Genomic DNA, 18,589 nt, shown 5'->3' with positions numbered 1-18,589 from the left:
TCCCCGATTCATATGAAAACTTTTTAAGTTATCCACCAAAGCAAATAATTAAATCATGAAATTGTTAGAATACAGCAAATTAATATATAATTTTATTTTAAATTAAATTATTTAAAAAGTGTATTTTCGTTAAAACAAAATAATAAATAAGTAAAACTGATTTGATGGTAATTTTTATGACATATATATATATATATCAATTCTGTGAAAGAAATAGAAGCTTAATATGGAAAAAAATGTTAAATACAAAAAATTCTAAAAATTAACAAAAAAAAAACTAATAACTTAAACTATGATATCACTTGAAAGCTTCTTAGACCATATTAATAAAATATTTAAGCGATAATTAGACAAATTTGATTTTTTTTTCTAGCAAAAACTTTATTATTAATTAGCATCAGTTATTTCAAGATGTTTAAGAAATGGTGGACAAAAAAATAGGATGGACATTAATGATATATGAACTATGAATAGTACTTTGTGAAGCTTACTTAGATAACATATATGCACATCTATTTCGAGTATTTTTTGATGCATAAATTCAATTTCTTCAGAGTAGTTATTCCACAAATAGATCGTATGAGATATTGTTTTGATATGTAGATTTGTTTTTTCAATGTTAAGAAGATTGATAACTGTAAAAATGTCTCCTTCGAATATGATATGTCTATAACCGAGTCCCCAACACGAGACAAGTTTGTTTAAAAAGTAAATAATTTTATTTTTCTTATATTATATAATCAATATATATTATTTATTGATAATAAAAATATATTTATTCATCTATCACAAATATCTATGCAAATATGTGAATCAAGTACAACAATCAAACAACATAATGATTTCCACAAATAAAATTTAAAAAATATATTTATGTTATGTAGTCATATTTTATATTCTTTAAATAATGTAATATAATATTATACATTATTTTTTAGAATTGAGAAATACATATATCAATTAGACAAATTAAGCGATAATTAGATAAATTTGATTTTTATTTTGTGAGCCAAAAGTTTTTTATTAATTAGCATTACTTATTTCAAGATGTTTAAGAAATGATGGACAAAAAATAGGATGGACATAAATGATATATGAACTATAAATAGTACTTTGTAAAGCTGACTCATAAATTCAATTTCTTCAGAGCAGTTATTCCACAAAGAGATCGTATGAGATATTGTTTTGATATTCAGATTTGTTTCTTGATTGTTAAGAAGATTGATAAGTGTAAAAATGTTTCCTTCGAATATAATATATCTATAATCGAGTCCCCAACATGAGACAAGTTTGTTAAAAAGTACATAATTTGATTTTTCTTATATTATATAATAAATATTTATTATTATTGATAATAAAAAATATAGTTATTCATCTATTACAAATATCTATGCAAATATGTGAATCAAGTACAACAATCAAACAACATAATGATTTCCACAAAGAAAAAATAAACAATATATATATGTTATGTAGTTTTATTTTATATTTTTTAAATAATATAATACAATATTTTACATTATTTTTTAGAATTGAGAAATACATATAATATCTTATCCGCGCGTAGCACGGTTCAAAAATCTAGTATATGGGAAAAGCTTTTAATGACGTGATATTAACTCATAAAATTAATATTTTATTCTGAAGAGAATATGCCAACTTTCCAAAAATTGGATGAAACAATGATAAATAAATATTATGAAAAACAAATAAAAAGAGTACATATAGCGAAACTTAAATTAAAAAAAAAACACATAGATTGTTCACGACGCCTCTGAAACCATTTTATTTTGCCTTTCTCTGATCCTGTCAAACACAAAACATGTTAACATATATTGCCAAAATAATCATAAATAAATTGAATATATTTACGAACATTTTTTTGAACGTTGTAACTGCTTCAATTAATAGATTGGAAATTATCTCAGAGCATCCTTGAATGTTGGTAATCTCTCTATATCCCGCTATATATTTTATACAAATATGGACCATTGTATCATACTGTCAATATAAAATATAGTGGAATAAACATATGATCTGTTAAATTCTAACCGTCTAGAACGTCAATTTTCCAGAATCGTAGCACGCAACCAGAATGTATCAACATGTTCTGCCATTTTCCCATATGCAACACAAGTGACTCGTTCGAGGCTAAAGGTAGGATTGAACAAACACACAATTATATAGGAATAATATAATTTTATAAGCATAATTATTAAAATAAAAAACATTGATAATATAAATGTACACTTACTTGTTATCAGTAAGGCTAAGGATATCATACTGATAGGGTTGAGAAATTCACTTCCAACGTTTTGGTTAAAGCCCAACTCCAAATTTCCAACTGATATTAGAGCCCCTAATATGTCTAATATAAAGTTTAGGAAACGTTAGTATACATTTTTATTCAATTGTAACATAAAATTAACTAAACATACGATAAGGATAGAGTTATAACCAAATGAAAATTTTGGGATGAATTAATCCCATTGTATTTTACGATGTGAATTTTCCGGATGTCTCTTCTTGAAATATGAATTTAACGCGAGTAGTCTTTGAAAAACAAATATGATACTTATGACCTATGTTACATGGAAACGGAAGCGGGTACGTGGAACCGGAAGCGTAAAGAAGCGCAGAAGCGAGATTTTTTAAAATATTAGGAAGCGGGTACGTGTTGGAAGCGTATATCCATATATAAATATATATATATATATATATATTAATTTAAAAAAAATTAGGACTAAAAATTATATGATTTAAATTTGAAATAATACATTTATTCATTTATAATAATTTTGAAATTATTTTATATTAAAACTGTAAAAATACACATAAATGAAGTTTACAAAAAATATTATATTAATTATTTTTAATACTTCATAAATAATTGACACAATATATTTCAACTTGTGCTATATCTTTAATAAAAAATCCCAATGCGTAAACATAATTTATAGTATTATTTTTAATATTTGTATATTTATAACTCAATATTCATTACTATTGATTTGTTTATTTTATATAGATTAAAACTATGGTTTTATATTTTATTGATATACATTGCATTTTTTTTAAACGGAAGCGTGATTCCAAAACGGAATCGTAAGCTTCCAACAAGTTTTTAAAGAGAATATTTTAGAAACGTTTTGGAAGCGAGATTCCGCAAGCTTCCACAAGGTTCTGATTCCGATTCCGGTTCCGAAGCGGGAAGCGGACGTCCGATGAAGCTTCCGTGCAACATAGCTTATGACGAGTTACCCTGGTAATTCCCGTAGAAGGGGCTACTTTGAAATTAGATAGTCTAATCTAGCAATGCTTATTAGTATATAATAGAATTTAAGCATTAAAGAGTTCTTAAGAGTTGCTTGAATCATCTGCCCCTATAAGAACAAATCGTATGGTTAGCAAAATATTATAATATACAATATAAATTTACTGAGTATTGTATGTATTATAACCAATACTCATATTTGCATCCATCAGTATCATATGACAATTGTAACCGAACATTCCATTCCTCACGGTCCATTTTTGAACTACTTGGACTCGTAAAGAAACATTCAAAGATCGAGTGTCCAACCTATCGAAAGATATAATAGCTTCCATGATAACTATGTGATCAATGAATGAAATAGCAACCTTATATACTGGAAAAACTACGGCAAATGGAAAATGAAAACTAAACAATGCAAATAATAATTTAACAACTCGATTGAAATATTTGATTATTAATATTATACTAAATTTAGGAAATCGTAATAATTATAAATATACAGATAATTAGATTTAGTATGAAATATATAATTTTATCCGAGAATATCCGTATTGAGATTCTAGTTCTTCATCCTGTCGAATTTATTGTCTCTTAATGTCGAATTTATTGTCTCTTAAATTCATATATTTTCAAAAAATATCATAAAAACGTGTTTACAAAGTAGCATAACAGAGTTTCCTTATTTCTGGTCGAGATTTTTCCATTCTGGTTGAGTTTCCTTTTTTGTCGACCTTGCTTTCAGAGCCGTGCTTACCCCTTGTTGAAAAAGGCAATGGCCTTAGGCCCCATAATTTTTAGTTAATATTTAGGGCCCCATTTTGTATATAAGTGCATTAGTTAGTGTTATATATGTTTACATACATACTGCACAAAAAAAGGTTGATTGTATATTTCTTTTTTTTCTAAAATTTAGTTTGGATTCTCTTTTTAGATTTCAATTATAAACATAGTCACTATATCTACTATTTTAGTTTTATGTGAACAGACCAAAATCTTAAATGAAAATATCATTTGAGAAAAAAACTGCCTCAAATGTTGTCAAAAGAAAAAAATTGCCTTAGGTCCCGGAAAATGTTCTCACGACACTGCATGCTTTCAATTTCTTTTAAAAACTTGTTTTTTTTTTCTCAAATTGAAATTCATTCATACGATAGTTTAGTACATAAGCTGGCGGATAACATACATCCCCAGAGACAGGAACCCAAAGAACAGACAGCTAAAACCCACTCCGGGGTAACTTACGAGTTAAATCGAACACACGGATAAATACTATAGTCCGCAACTAAAACAGGAACAAAAGACATCCATCTACTCAAAGACTATGACAACTCCAAGCATCCAACCAAACCTATAGCAGCAAGCAATGATTCAGATTAATCGCTGCTGCCCTCGGCAAGCCCAACGATTCCATCCACTTCTAGTAATCCAGACTCCAAGTCTTCTTAACCCGGATCTAACTGCCGTCTATGGCCTGTCAAACGATAGCATCCCCAATAGTAACCAAGAACCAAGACTTCATAACCCGACAAGAAGAACCGCTTCACGATCCACCACATCTTTCGGATACGGTTATGACGTACTCCATGACGTCTTATTTTTTAACCTAGATAGAAGCCATCATAAAACTCCACAAGAAACTAAGCCTCGTCGATCGAAACCACCATCAATACAGTCAAGAACAGATCAAATCGACAAGAAATCATTGTATCCACCACAATAGGAGAGAAATTCTGCAGGAGGAACTGTCAAACACTAATCATAGAGAACTCTTAAACCTGACTACAAGGGAAGAGATAAAACCCGACAAAAACCACTCGTTGAGAGGAGGAAAGATCAAAGCCCAAAACAGAACATACAAGGACCAATGAAATCAGGCTATGAACAGCCAAACAGCGCAAATCAACAGATCTGGCCAAACCAATAAAGACCCTCACCAATCGAAGCATATCTGCCCATTAAAACTTCAAACCCAACAAATCAAACGAAGACCAGTGGGAATCTCAGGTCTACACCAATAAAAACAGCAAAGCCTAAAAACAACACCACACACAACAAGGAACCGACGCCAGCGCTATCTAAGCCGCCGCACGCCGGTCCCCACAAGAGAGCTCGAAACGGAAGGGATGAAGTTCTACGCGTTGAAAACTTGCTTGCAGTCAACTTACATGAGGAGTTTCTATTCAAAGGCAGGAGACTGTGTATTCCTCAATGTTCATTTAGAGACTTAATCACCAAAGAAGCTCACGGAGAAGGGCTTATGGGACACTTTGAAGTAGATAAGACCCTGGCTGTAGTTAGGAGAACTTTTATTGGCCACATCTCAAGAAGGCAATAGAGTCTCATTGTGCAAGATGTGTAACTTGAAAGAAAGCCAAGTTTAGAGTGCAACCTCATGGTCTTTACATGCCAATACCGATTCCTACAGCTTCTTGGGTGGACATCTCCATGGATTTTTTTATTAGGCTTTCCAAAGATTCAACACAAGGATTCATCTTTATTGTGGTTGACAGGCTCTCCAAGATGGCACACTTCATACCGTGTTCCAAGGTGAATGACGCGTCCAAGATAACTGAGCTGATCTTTAAAGAGATTGTGTGCTTACATGGAGTACCAAGGACCATTGTATCCGACCGAGGCAGCAAATTAATTAGCCGAGAACACTATCAAAGAAGATGGGTATAAAGTTTTTATTCACCACTACTTCTCATCCCCATACAGATGGCCAGACTGAAGTTGTCAATAGCACACTCACTACGCTGCTTAGGTCCACTATTGGGAAGAATATGAAGAACTGGGTGGACTGGATTCTCTTCATAGAGTTTGCATACAACCGGACTCAGCACTCAGCTACTAAGATGTCACCATTTGAAGCTGCTTATGGTTTCAATCCGACCACTCCTTTGGATCATAAACCCTTACCTCCAGTAGAAATCGTCACTCAGCACTCAGCTACTAAGATGTCACCATTTGAAGCTGCTTATGGTTTCAATCCGACCACTCCTTTGGATCTTAAACCCTTACCTCCAGTAGAAATCGTCAGTTTAACTTGTGAAGCTAAGGCTGCTTATGTCAAGGAGCTCCATTAGAAGGTTAAAAAGAACTTGGAGAGGAGGACTGAGCAGTATACTAAACATGCCAACAAGGGCCACAAGGAAGTTATATTTGAGCCGGGAGAGGGGGTTTAGTTACACAAAATATAGTTAAAATATACTCAAAACTCCAAAAATACTTAAATAATTATTAATTCTCTATCCAAATATTTAAACCAAACCAACTTAAATGTTAAGTTAGGTACTCTGACATATGTTATTCAAATTTATATATAATATTTTCTATTGTTTATAATTTTTTTAAAAATTAAAGCATATAATAAATTTTAAATTTCTAAAAATAATTTAAATTGGTTATCTAAATCCGAACCAAATCCTAAAAGATCTGAAACCGAACACGAAATCCCTCCCATACAGACTCGAAAACGAACCCGAACGCCCACCCCTAATCGCTATTATATATCCTATATGTGTGCCATCATAAGTTACAATAATATGTGTTATCATATAATTAATTATATTTTATACGTACCATAAAATAAGTAATCTTATAATTAATAATATTTTATACGTACAATTATATAAATAATCACATATATCTATCTTATACTTTAATGTGAAATATAAAAACCATAATTTAAGTTTGTGTTTGAAATTGGGCTTTGTATTGTATTTTTCTTATATATATTGATAATATTTTTATAATGGTTATTGGAAAATATGTTAGTAAAAATCAATTTTTGAATATATGTATTTTTTTGAATGAATTTTTTATATAAATTAATTTTAAATTATTAATGTGAATATGTGTATCAGGTGACATAAGTCCATTACTTTTTAATATAATGTAATGGACTTTAAATTTTTTTAATAGCATAATCCCATTATGTTTTTCCTAATTTACTGTTATTCATGTTTCCAAACAACATTATATTTATTTTTTACTACTATCCATGTTTTCAAACAAAAGCTTAGGAGGTGTTATTGGTTTATATATTTTGATTGATTTAAAAATCCAAGTAGTATTTATAAATCCAAGTAAAATATGCTGATTTTAAATTATTTCGGATTAGTATATACAAATCCAGAGGTTTTTCCTCGGATATGAGTCTTTGTATTTTAACAAAAAAATCCAAACAAATCATTTCAAATCCATTATAAAATCAAATTTATTAGTAAATCCGTACGATTGAATAACACTTAATTTGATATAGAATTTATGAATCATTAAAACAATAAAACATGATTTAATACAAATTTGAAAATTATAGAACCAATAACACTAGATTTAGTTTGGATTTTCAAATCCATTAAAATACAACAACCGATAACCCATACTAAAGTACTTCTACTTTAATAAGGTAGATATTGTTTTCATAATTTAATAGTATCCATGTTTCCAAACATCATTATATTTATTTTTTACTATTATCCATGTTTCCAAACAAAAACTTAAAGTACTTCTACTTTAATAAGTAAGACTAGATTTTGATCCGCTCACCCGCGCGGGTGTATTTAAAAAAAATATGATGCTATTTGTTTTGATGTCACTATTTAGGATTGAGCAAAAAACTCGAATTCGAAGATCCAAACCGATTCCAATCCGAATAAATAGTACCAAATCCGAACCAAAATTGATTAAATATCCAAATTATTCAAAATTTTGGTATTTGAAGAACTGAAACCTAATCTGATCTGAATCGAAGTATTTTGGGTATCCAAAATAGATTTATATACTTATATATATTAATTATTTTTCGATTTAATATATAAAAACATCCAGAATATATATATGATACTTTAAGTTCGTTTAAATATTTGAAAATATGTACAAATAATCAAACGTAAATATAGTTAAAATATACTCAAAACTCTAAAAATACTTAAATAATTATTAATTCTCTATCCAAATATTTAAACCAAACCAAATTTAAATGTTAAGCTAGGTACACTGACATATGTTATTCAAATTTATATGTAATGTTTTGTAATATTTCTATTGTTTATAGATTTTTTAAAAATTAAAGCATATAATAAATTTTAATTTTTTAAAAATAATTTTTGGCTATCCAAATCCGAACTAAATCCTCAAAGATTTGAAACCGAACACGAAATCCCAAGCAGACCCGAAAATGAACCCGAACGCCCACTCCTAATCACTATTATATATCTTATATGTGTGTCATCATAAGTTACAAAAATATGTGTTATAATATAATTAATTATATTTTATACGTATCATCAAATAAGTAACTTTATAATTAATAATATCTTATACGTACAATCATATAAATAATCACATATATATATATATATATCTTATATTTTAATGTGAAATATAAAAACCATAATTTAAGTTGGTATTTGAAATTGAGATTTGTATTGTATTTTTCTTATATATATTGATAACATTTTTATAATGGTTATTGGAAAATATGTTAGTAAAATTTAATTTTTGAATATGTGTATTTTTTGAATGAATTTTTGATATAAATCAATTTTAAATTATTATTTTGATTTGAACATGTGTATCAAGTAACATATCTCCATTACTTTTTGATATAATGTAATGGACTTTCAAAATTTTTAATAGCATAAGCTCATTATTTTTTCCTAATACACTGTTATCCATGTTTCCAAAATCTATTATTATTATTTTTATAATTTACTGGTATACATGTTTCTAAACAACGTCCATGTTTCCAAACAAAATCTTAAAGTACTTCTACTTAATAAGGTAAATTTACATAAGAAAAAACTTGCGCTTTCGATCAAATCTAGTTAGGACTCTTGACATAATCTACAACCTTCGAATTGGACTTGTTTCACCTTTTTCTAGCGGCACAAGGTCATACATGGATAATCTTAAATCGTTTTTTTCTGGGTCAAAAGATAATCTTAATCTAGAACCTTAAATTCCAAGGGTCTAGAGTTTCTTTCCAAAAACTGTTTCAACGTTAGTTTCAAAAGTTTAAGCAATTGATCAACGTCTTTACGAGGTGTGTAATGAACTAAAAAGAAAGCCAAAAAGATAATAAAACAACAAAAAAACATAAAACATAAAAATCAAGAACTACATACAGATTTGTCGTGGTCAACAAAATCCATCAAGAATCGGTGATTAAAACGTAAGAAATAAAAGTTGGTCAAGTACAGTGACTTGATTTCTCAAGCCTTAGATGTCTCCCAATGCCGAGTGGATCAACCTTAAAACCAAAACGAATACAACAAATAATTAGAATAGGAATTTAGCTTCGAGACACATGAGGATAGAGCAGTTTACAAAAAAAAAAAAAAAAAAAAAACACATGAGGATAACATGAACGTATAGTGCTTTAAGATAGAATTTTACCAATAAGATGTGATAAAAGTGCAGAGAGCGATATGACCAATCTTGTAAAGTCGTTTCTTTTGCTCCCCTTTATTTGTATTGTGCATCTCTGTAACGTCTGCCAAATGTTCCTTTTTCATGTATCTTTAACCGGCAATAGAAAAAAGACACTATTCAGTTAAACCGGATTTGTTGAATCGATTACCCTGTTGACTTCGAAAAATTGACCAATATGAGGATGTGTGAATGATTTACTTACAGTCTAATGTTGTAGAAAAGGTGGGGAAGAGACAAAATCGCCATGAACCAATGTCCGGTTAAGACATAATACACACATAGAAGTCCTTGCAAACAGAATTCCGGTAGAATCACCCGGTTTATTTTGGTAGATGAATCGTAAGGGTTTATGTGATCAGCCTCTAGATCCGCCAAACATGTCAGCTACATTACAAATAAAATGATTAATTAATGACAAATTTAATCGAATTACAAAAACTTATCATCTGATTCAAACTATACTCAGAAGATCGAAGCCAAATTCAATAAAAATGTCAATATTTTTTTTAAATTTGTTCTCTTTAAACTACGGTATAGTTTAATTTAACCTAACAGTATATTTAGGAGAAGTAAAAACCTGGTAGATCACGATGATGAGAAGGGTGACGAGGAATAAGAAGGAGATAATCCAATCGAGTAAATCGCCCATCTTTAGCCGTGGCGGGAAATTCAATATCCGTCGTTGCTACCGCCTTGCTCTGACTCTGTATTGTCGAACACGGACGGTGTTTTGGTCAAAGCTTTGGGAATTGCAGGTATCAATCTGATTTAGAAACGGAATATATAAGAATTGGTTTTTTTAAAAAAACTATTAAAATCCCACTGGATCCGGTTGGATTATCTTCTTTTTTTTTGTTCAACCCGGTTGGATTATCTACTTGTATATATATGTGATGCAAACTGATTAATACAATATTCTGATTTAGAGCATATTTGGAAGTTTGACATTAGCCACAACTCCCAATATTCTCCATTTGTATGCAAGTAGCCAGTAAATAATGATCGTGCCTATTACGTGCTTGAGTTGCATAATAGGCAAAGAATACTAATTTTCCATCTGTAAACTAATTTTCCTATATTGTTTGAATACTTTATGTTATAAACTCGAAGAGATTAATGTGAATACGACGCTTAAAAACACAAAACTAAAGTAATGTGAATGCTATACTTTTTCTTTTGAACAACGCTATATTCAAATTTAAGATAACTGCGATTGTTTGTTTTTTGTCTGCGACACTGTCCAATGGATTCATTTAAAAAAAAATATTTGACTATATAAATAAAATTTTATTTGGGCGGTGGCCCTACATTAACTGAGTCAACCAACCAACAACTGGCTTTTCTATAGAAGTTTGATATAAGAATATCCTTTATCGAAAAGCATATTCTTCCCTTAGTGTAATGTGATTTTCTTAACATTTTCTTTTCTATAGTAGTGCATCATTTTTTTTTTTTGAAACTGAAGTGCATCATTTTGTGAGAAATTTTTTTTTATGAATAGTGTTCACTCAAATTTGAGAGAACACTATTCACAAATTCATTTTGGTGTTAAGCTTTTCTATTTATAAACTAGTCTTTAAATTTTTATATAATTTTGTTTTATATCTAAAAAGATTCAATATTTATATTTTATACTTTAGAGAAATTATTAATACTTTAGTAATTATAAGTTTCTATAAATCATTATATTTTTATAGAAACTAAACTTATGTATGGAGATTTAGTTAAAATAAAATTCTATGTGGGTATAATTTTTAAATTTTATAAAATAATAATTATTCTAGAATTAATAATACGTAAAAAATCATATAATATATTTTAAATATTTTTTTCAAAAGAAAATGAGAAAAATCATTAGAGTAAAATACAAACTTGTTTGGAAGAAAAAAATGAAGTAAATCATTGGAGATACCTAAAATTGTAACAAATTTATTTTCTTGTCATCTAGAATTGACTAGGTTAAAAAAGAGTTTACAAGCAAATAAAGCTAAAAGATTTATCAGAAACAAAATCAGAAAGTTTTGTATATAGCCAACTATCACTAACTAAGAGAAATAACTTGGACCAAATATTTTTCTATTTTTTTTTCATTTTGTTGACATATATTGTCAGCAAATATAATTCTGATTTTCTGATTTTATTTTTGTTGTCATCAAATATATTTCTGATTTGATTCTATTATATATATTTTCATCATTTATAGATAAAACACTTTTGATATTGTAGTGTATTATGTTTTAAAATCTTTATTCACAAATCATAGAGTCTGCTTGATCATATTATGGCTTAACAATTGAGTTTAGGATTTGTCTGAGTATTTTTTTTTACAAAATTTCATTTGATATAGAGTTTTCACGTTTCGGTATCTCTTACCGTTACAATTTCTTTGGTTACTAATCGCCGGTGACGTGCTTCGCCTAGACGAATAAACAAACCAAACTAAAGTGATAAACATAACGAAAAAGATGATTCATTTATATAATAAGTTTCCAGGTAACCACAGTTAATTGAGTTTCCCCGCCAACAACCAAAAAACAAAAATCTTCACACACAAAAATATACAAATGTAAAAACTGTTCTATTTACAACTCAGATTTTTTATAAAACGAAAATTTCGAGTAAAATTAGAGTACAATATGTTGCAAGTCTTTTTTTTTGTTTGGATCAGCTATATGTTGCAAGTCATAAAGTAAATAAGCTTACAAAGAACTGATTTTCTTTTAGAAAATTTGAGCTAACACAAGTAAATATTATGTGTAGCTCAAAGTGTAAAACATAACTAGAACAATACTTTGTTTCTGTTTAAAACCGGTTTAAGTTGTTCACTGAGCACATACCAACATGTTCCATACCTTCCTTGTCCTCCTCACAATTCTTCCAATCTTTTGTGCGATAAAAGATTGGAACAAGTTCGATGAGGACGGAAGATTCCTTATCACCAGAATCATGTTTTCAGGTTCTTTCTTCCTCATGTAGAAGCTTCTACTACCTATTTCACCAATTATTTCGGTTTTCTCCAAACCTACAAATTATTATTATCATTTTTTTTGTCAATACCTACAAATTATTAAAATTCAAAATCAAGAGTTTAAACGTTTAGTTAAGTTTGTTGAATTATATAGCTACATTTAACATATCTAATAGACGAAGGTCTTGTTCTATGATTTGACCTAAATAGCTCGAAAACTTCACGCTTTTGTTCGGTTTCTTAGCCAAAAATTTGTATAGCTTACATTGGATACTAAAGTGAGACTGATGCAGTTCAAAGGCAAGATCTTCATCGAGTTTCGGTGTTCGTCCTTCTTTGCGATACTTGTCCACAACCATCTTGATCGTTTCTTCGACGCTGCAACTTAGCTTAACCAAAATCCTTATAGGTCCTGGACTTCCTTCTACTAATACATTGATCACAACCTTTTCTGCTTCTCTCTTGTAAACCTAATTTTATAATCAAAGAAACATAACCAAATGGAATTTAATATATAACATAAGGATGGGTTTAATATATAACACTCTAAATTTGTGGCTTGAATTAATATATAATTTGATAACTGAAGGACTGAATAAGGGACTTTAATTTGGTCAATGGGTTAATTTGTAACATCTGAAATACTTGGCTCTAACAGCAAAAACTTTGAGACATGGAGGACTAAGTAAAAAAATTCATTTGATGATGATTACCTGTTGGTTAATCGGAGAAGAAGAGGATGAAGAGAAGCCAGATAACGACGGAGCTGAAGCGAAAACCTCCGAACGGATCTTGGAGAGGCAAACGATCTCCTCCGGGAGATCTACCACCGGCGTAGAGCAAAGTCGGTCACCATCATCATCAACAGCGATGCTTTGGTGGAGATTCGGCTCCGAGAAACTTCGGCTGAGGATTTTATTAGACTTTGAACGAATCTTACTGGGATTACGACGAGCGACTTGGTGCTTCACCTTACGTCTAGTGGTCCTGGAGCTCCGGCCTCGGTATAAGTCCGATGACGTGAGTTTTCTCCGGTGAAATGAATCTGACATTTTTGGTAGTTTGTCTCTGCCTTAGGAGGAAGAAGAAGCTGAGCAAGTTTTGTTGGTTTGCTTAGGAAAGACGTGAAATGGAGGATTCTCAATGACTTCGGTTCTTTATTCTTTGTCTTTCTCAATAATATATTTTTTACTTAAATAATTAGATATACAAATTTATAATTAAAAACTAGGTATCTGCGGGTAATTATATTATACAAAGAAATATATATTATGTTTATATTGTTATAATTTTTGAAAAATAAGTAAAATTTTAATTTTTAATTTCAAATAGTTGGATAATCAAAATTTTTATTAGACCTTAGTCAAAACTCAAAAGCAATATTTAAAATAGTTCAACAACGTAAACCTTAGTCATTACAAATATTTCTCTTACAGAAAAATAATATTATAATTAATTCAGATAATTGATTGTAGAATTACTTTATATCTTATTTTAACACGTGAAAAGTTTGAGAATACTCTAGCTTTCAAGAAATCAAAAGATAGTTTGTTGTGTATAACCAATACAATGATCAGATGCTTTTATCATGAAGATATTTTGTATGTTTTTGTGTGGTTCTTAGAAAATAAAAAGTTTGAATAATTTTTTACCTGCAAATCTAATTATTTTATATAACAATATATAACCATTAATTTTTTTAATAATTGATAAATAATTGTATATAAATAATTGTTATATTATTTCTAAAGAAAAGGAAATTGATAAAACATATATATTATTTCTCTAAATCTACAATTAGTTACCATAAATCATTATTTGTAATATTACATGTGTTATTTGGTAATTTATATTAATTAGTTCTATAGTTACCTTTTATTTTTAGATTTGATTAAAATGAATAACCAATAAATGTCAACAACCAATCAAATTATAACAATTTTTTAAAAATTCAACCTATTAACAATACACAAGAAAATGACATTTAAGTGACTTCTCAATTAATATATAATATGATTTATCTCGTTAAAACCAAGGATAAATTTGGTTAATATAAACATGAAAACATGTATTAGGAAAATGGTAGCCTAAGTAATTTCTCTCATAATTTTGTCAAATCACAAATCACACTTTCTCACTCATTTTTTTATTTAGTGTTTAACATAAAACTTAAATGGGTTAAAAACCCCATTTCTTCCTTTAAAACATACCCATTTAATTAAATCTGATTAATTAATAAGAAAAAATTTAATTTTTAAAATTTTAAATAACGAAATGTTGTTATTTTATACATATATACTTAATATTAATGTGAGATCCAATAGTATTAATTAAATTTGTATAAAATTTGTTAAAATTTGTGAAAAGCATGTGAAAAATCCTTTGATTAATTTAATTTAAATGACCTACTACATAATAATTTTAAATGAATTACCATATAATATAATTTTAAGTGACTTACCATATAATAATTTTAATTCATTTTTTATATTAATAGATGAATTAAATAACATTTCTTGATTAATATAATTTTAAATGACTTACCATATAAAATATAAAAATATTTAAATCATTTCTAAAAGTGATAACTTATCTATGTATCACATTTCATTAGAAAATGACATAATTTTTCAAAATTATATATTTGACAGTTTTGCATTTATTTGAATCATTTTAGAATATATATAGTGAATGAGTGAGTTTAATTAATATTATTAGATTTACATTAATTAGTTTTCTAGAATCTATGATTTATTATATTCACTACTAATATAAATATATTAAAAACTGTTTTTATAATTGTTTCCGTAGTATCATATGTATTTAAATGTATATGATTATTTTATATAATGTAATATATGATATTTAAGTGTTTATATAAATAAATTATATTAATTCATCTATATTTAAGATGTTTAATTTTATGTTTGGAAACATATATTAGATTAGGTAATTCTAGAGTTAGTTTCCTTTTTAAACCTTTAATTAAATAAATAAATAATTAAAAACCATCAACCTATCAAATTATAACAATTATTTGGAAAGTTCTCTTATGAGCAACACGTCAGCAGAAATCATTAAGGTTGTTAGAATCTTTCTCAATAGAATTTATTATACTTAAAAATAAATTTATATTTATATTGTTTTATTATTAATGTAAATAATGAAATATGTCATATTAAGTAATTTTTTAGATGGTCGTAGTATGACTTGTTAACAGTAGATAAAAAATAGGACTATGTTTTTATAGATTATATATTTTGATGAAAAAAAATTGTCATTTATAAATAATTTAATGTTTATTTAAAAAATTTGAAAACAAAAATAAAAACTTATTATGCTGATTTTTGAATTAATAAGATATAAATTAATAAGTATTTCTGATTATGCCCGCGTGTGCAGACAAAAGACATAGTTATGATGTATATACAAAACATGGTCGGTAATTAGGTAGATAAACATAATTTTTTTGTATTTGAAAACCTAGAGAGTGTTGATGGAATGAAGTTTATATCCCTCTTGCCATTTGTCAAATCTATTAACAAATAGTAATTATCAGTATTCTGCCAGAATAAAAATCATGTTAATGTGTAGATGAGAGTGGAAAGATATTTTAAATGAGTGACACGTGTTGTTTTTTAATAGGTATTACACACAGCTAACTTCAAAAATGAAATGTTAGCTGACAGTTTTTCGCAAGTGACGAAATCTGATTGAAGTCCAAACACTTGAATGAAAAAGTGTTGTTAATGTGTTTGTACTTTATATTTGTAATAGATGTAGTTTTTGTAACTTTTAATTATCGTACTAGATTTTGACCCGCGCTTAGAAAGCACGGGAATTAACAAATAAATTTTATATTATATTTTTACTGTCAAAAATTATTATTATTAAATGTTTGTATGAACTTAATATATTATGTATATTTTTAGTAGTGGTTTCATACGTTTTGGGTGTGCATGATTTATATTAAATGATTTAAGGTTTTTATGAAATAAAATATGATGTATGAAATATGTTTTTGGTACAATATATCAACATTATAATACAAACAATCTTTATCAGTGTTTTCTTGTCAAAAATATAAATATAATTATATTTATATATATATATCCGTCAATATTAAGTATTCACATACTGAGTAAAATATGTTATCAAGATTTATGAAATGTTTAACAATTTTAGTAGTTTGATAAAGGCTTTTTCTAATTAATTTTTTTAATATATTAAATGGGTTTGAAAAAGTGATTTTTAGACTGTAAACTAAATCATAAAGTTAATATGAGCTTTCTTTTTTTTTTTGAAAAAATATATGGGCTAATTATTAAGTCTATTTATTACAAAATTCTCAACATGTTTAAGTGGGCTTCCGACAGCAATAATATAAGAACAAAAACATAATATATCTTCATTAGTTTTGAAAAAGGTCAGACAAAAAATCAATATTGACCGTCAATTTGCTTTAAAAAAAGGAAAGTCATTCGAATCTTCCATGCCGAAAGCTCATCTTCATCAAACCTCCATTTCTAGAATCGATGATCGATTTCTGAAGCACTATAACCGTCCTCACCCTAACTGATCTAAAGAGAGTACAACAAATCGAGTGGATCAGGTTGATTTTTTTTATAATCGAGAGAAAGTACATTTTTGTTTCCTTCATCTATGATTCAAACTATCTTCTCTTTTGTTTCTTGATGCTTTTTCGTAACATGCAAAACCAGATCGTTGATAACCTGGCGGGTAAATATCTGTCTTCTCCAATCAGATCCGATTTGACTCAGCAAAGGATCCGATTTCACAAAACAAATCAAGGTCTTTACATACCGATGGTTTGAATTTAATTTTTTTAGTTGAAGTATTAGCCGTAATGAAAATCATTTTTTCTCTGCATTACATGAATTATTTTAGGAAAAACTTTGCTGACTGCATGATTGATGACACACGTTTACATAGTACTCAATGTTCAGTATCACTAATACTTTAGTCTTTAATCATTAAATTATAACTCTTACCAATAGTTTTTGGGGTAATCTGTGTACTCTATGTTTTTTTTTTAATTTTCCTCTTGCTTTCACACATCTTTCTAATACTTGCCATCATAGACTCAATGTTTGCTTTCTCTGATACAGCTTCTCTAAATAAATCTTGAGCATGATCGGAAACATTTGATACATCACTTTCTTGACTGCTAAAAATTAACTGTTCATAATAAACATATTTGAGTGCTTATATATACATTCAGGGAAGATGTTATTATCTGAAACATACCAAACCTGGGATGGATTCGTAACGTTGGAGCTATTAGTTCCAGTTACTGCTATCTGCCTTAGTTTAGGAGTAGACTTAGCACCATCTTTTCTTAAAACATGACTGCTTTGCTTCACACCAGATTGTAACATTGTTTTGCTCTGTATTATTTGCTCAGTTTCTGGTTTGCAAAAGACATTTTAGTTATTAAGATTTTGCTAAAAGTATACCAAATCAAAATGAATATCTGAAAGTAGCAACACATACCTTTTAAATCTGTGTTAAGTCTGCTCCTCTATGAAGTTGGATATTTTGTCGTATTTAGTGTATCTGAGCAGCAAAAAGTGTGTTATAATATATGCTTGTCCATGTTTACAAAATTGATGTAAATCTTACTTTTGCAGTGTATAGATATTGGATCCGACATATGACCAGCTCGTAACTGATAGCCATCTGAAACCTTACTCTCATATTACAGACAAAAAGCACCTCAAAATTGTTTACCTTCTTGTCAGAGAAAATGATTTCCGTTGTCTCACTAAATTGTTCACTTTATCAAAATCCAAGTGTGAAAAAAGTTTGACTTGGATCCACGTTTCAGTTTTGTACGCCTTGATATCGGACATGTATGATAACTTCAGTGTAGACTTCATTTTCTA

At 28.4% G+C, this 18,589-nt stretch overlaps 2 protein-coding genes across 2 annotated transcripts; both read right to left on the bottom strand.

Moving 5' to 3' along the window:
- Positions 1 to 9,274: 9,274 nt before the first annotated feature.
- Positions 9,275 to 10,744, bottom strand: LOC106391013 (protein cornichon homolog 5). The gene is made up of 4 exons (XM_013831579.3): positions 10,293 to 10,744; positions 9,918 to 10,099; positions 9,680 to 9,802; positions 9,275 to 9,533 (listed from the first exon to the last, which is right to left on the bottom strand). The coding sequence occupies exons 1-4, from the start codon at positions 10,362 to 10,364 to the stop codon at positions 9,503 to 9,505; spliced, it is 408 nt and encodes a 135-aa protein (XP_013687033.2). The 5' UTR covers positions 10,365 to 10,744; the 3' UTR covers positions 9,275 to 9,502.
- Positions 10,745 to 12,169: 1,425 nt separating this feature from the next.
- Positions 12,170 to 13,875, bottom strand: BNAA02G21500D (uncharacterized protein At4g22758). Its single transcript, XM_013831578.3, has 3 exons — positions 13,397 to 13,875; positions 12,949 to 13,153; positions 12,170 to 12,737 (listed from the first exon to the last, which is right to left on the bottom strand). Exons 1-3 carry the CDS (start codon positions 13,733 to 13,735, stop codon positions 12,538 to 12,540), a joined length of 744 nt encoding a protein of 247 aa, XP_013687032.1. The 5' UTR covers positions 13,736 to 13,875; the 3' UTR covers positions 12,170 to 12,537.
- Between the last annotated feature and the right edge of the window lie 4,714 nt (positions 13,876 to 18,589).

The sequence above is a fragment of the Brassica napus genome, chromosome A2, assembly GCF_020379485.1.
Source record: "Brassica napus cultivar Da-Ae chromosome A2, Da-Ae, whole genome shotgun sequence".
Lineage (NCBI taxonomy): Eukaryota > Viridiplantae > Streptophyta > Magnoliopsida > Brassicales > Brassicaceae > Brassica > Brassica napus.
This window is presented reverse-complemented; position numbering and strand designations above follow the sequence as displayed.

Excerpts from the sequence above, each read along its gene's own strand:
- LOC106391013 (XM_013831579.3), bottom strand. The coding sequence starts at position 10,364 with ATGGGCGATTTACTCGATTGGATTATCTCCTTCTTATTCCTCGTCACC. Across the intron at positions 9,803-9,917 it reads CTTTTCTACAACATTAGACT|ATACATGAAAAAGGAACATT; the intron begins GTAAGTAAATCA and ends TGCCGGTTAAAG. Across the intron at positions 9,534-9,679 it reads ACTTTTATCACATCTTATTG|GTTGATCCACTCGGCATTGG; the intron begins GTAAAATTCTAT and ends TTTGGTTTTAAG.
- BNAA02G21500D (XM_013831578.3), bottom strand. The coding sequence starts at position 13,735 with ATGTCAGATTCATTTCACCGGAGAAAACTCACGTCATCGGACTTATAC. Across the intron at positions 13,154-13,396 it reads CTTCTCCGATTAACCAACAG|GTTTACAAGAGAGAAGCAGA; the intron begins GTAATCATCATC and ends TTATAAAATTAG. Across the intron at positions 12,738-12,948 it reads GTCTCACTTTAGTATCCAAT|GTTTGGAGAAAACCGAAATA; the intron begins GTAAGCTATACA and ends AATAATTTGTAG.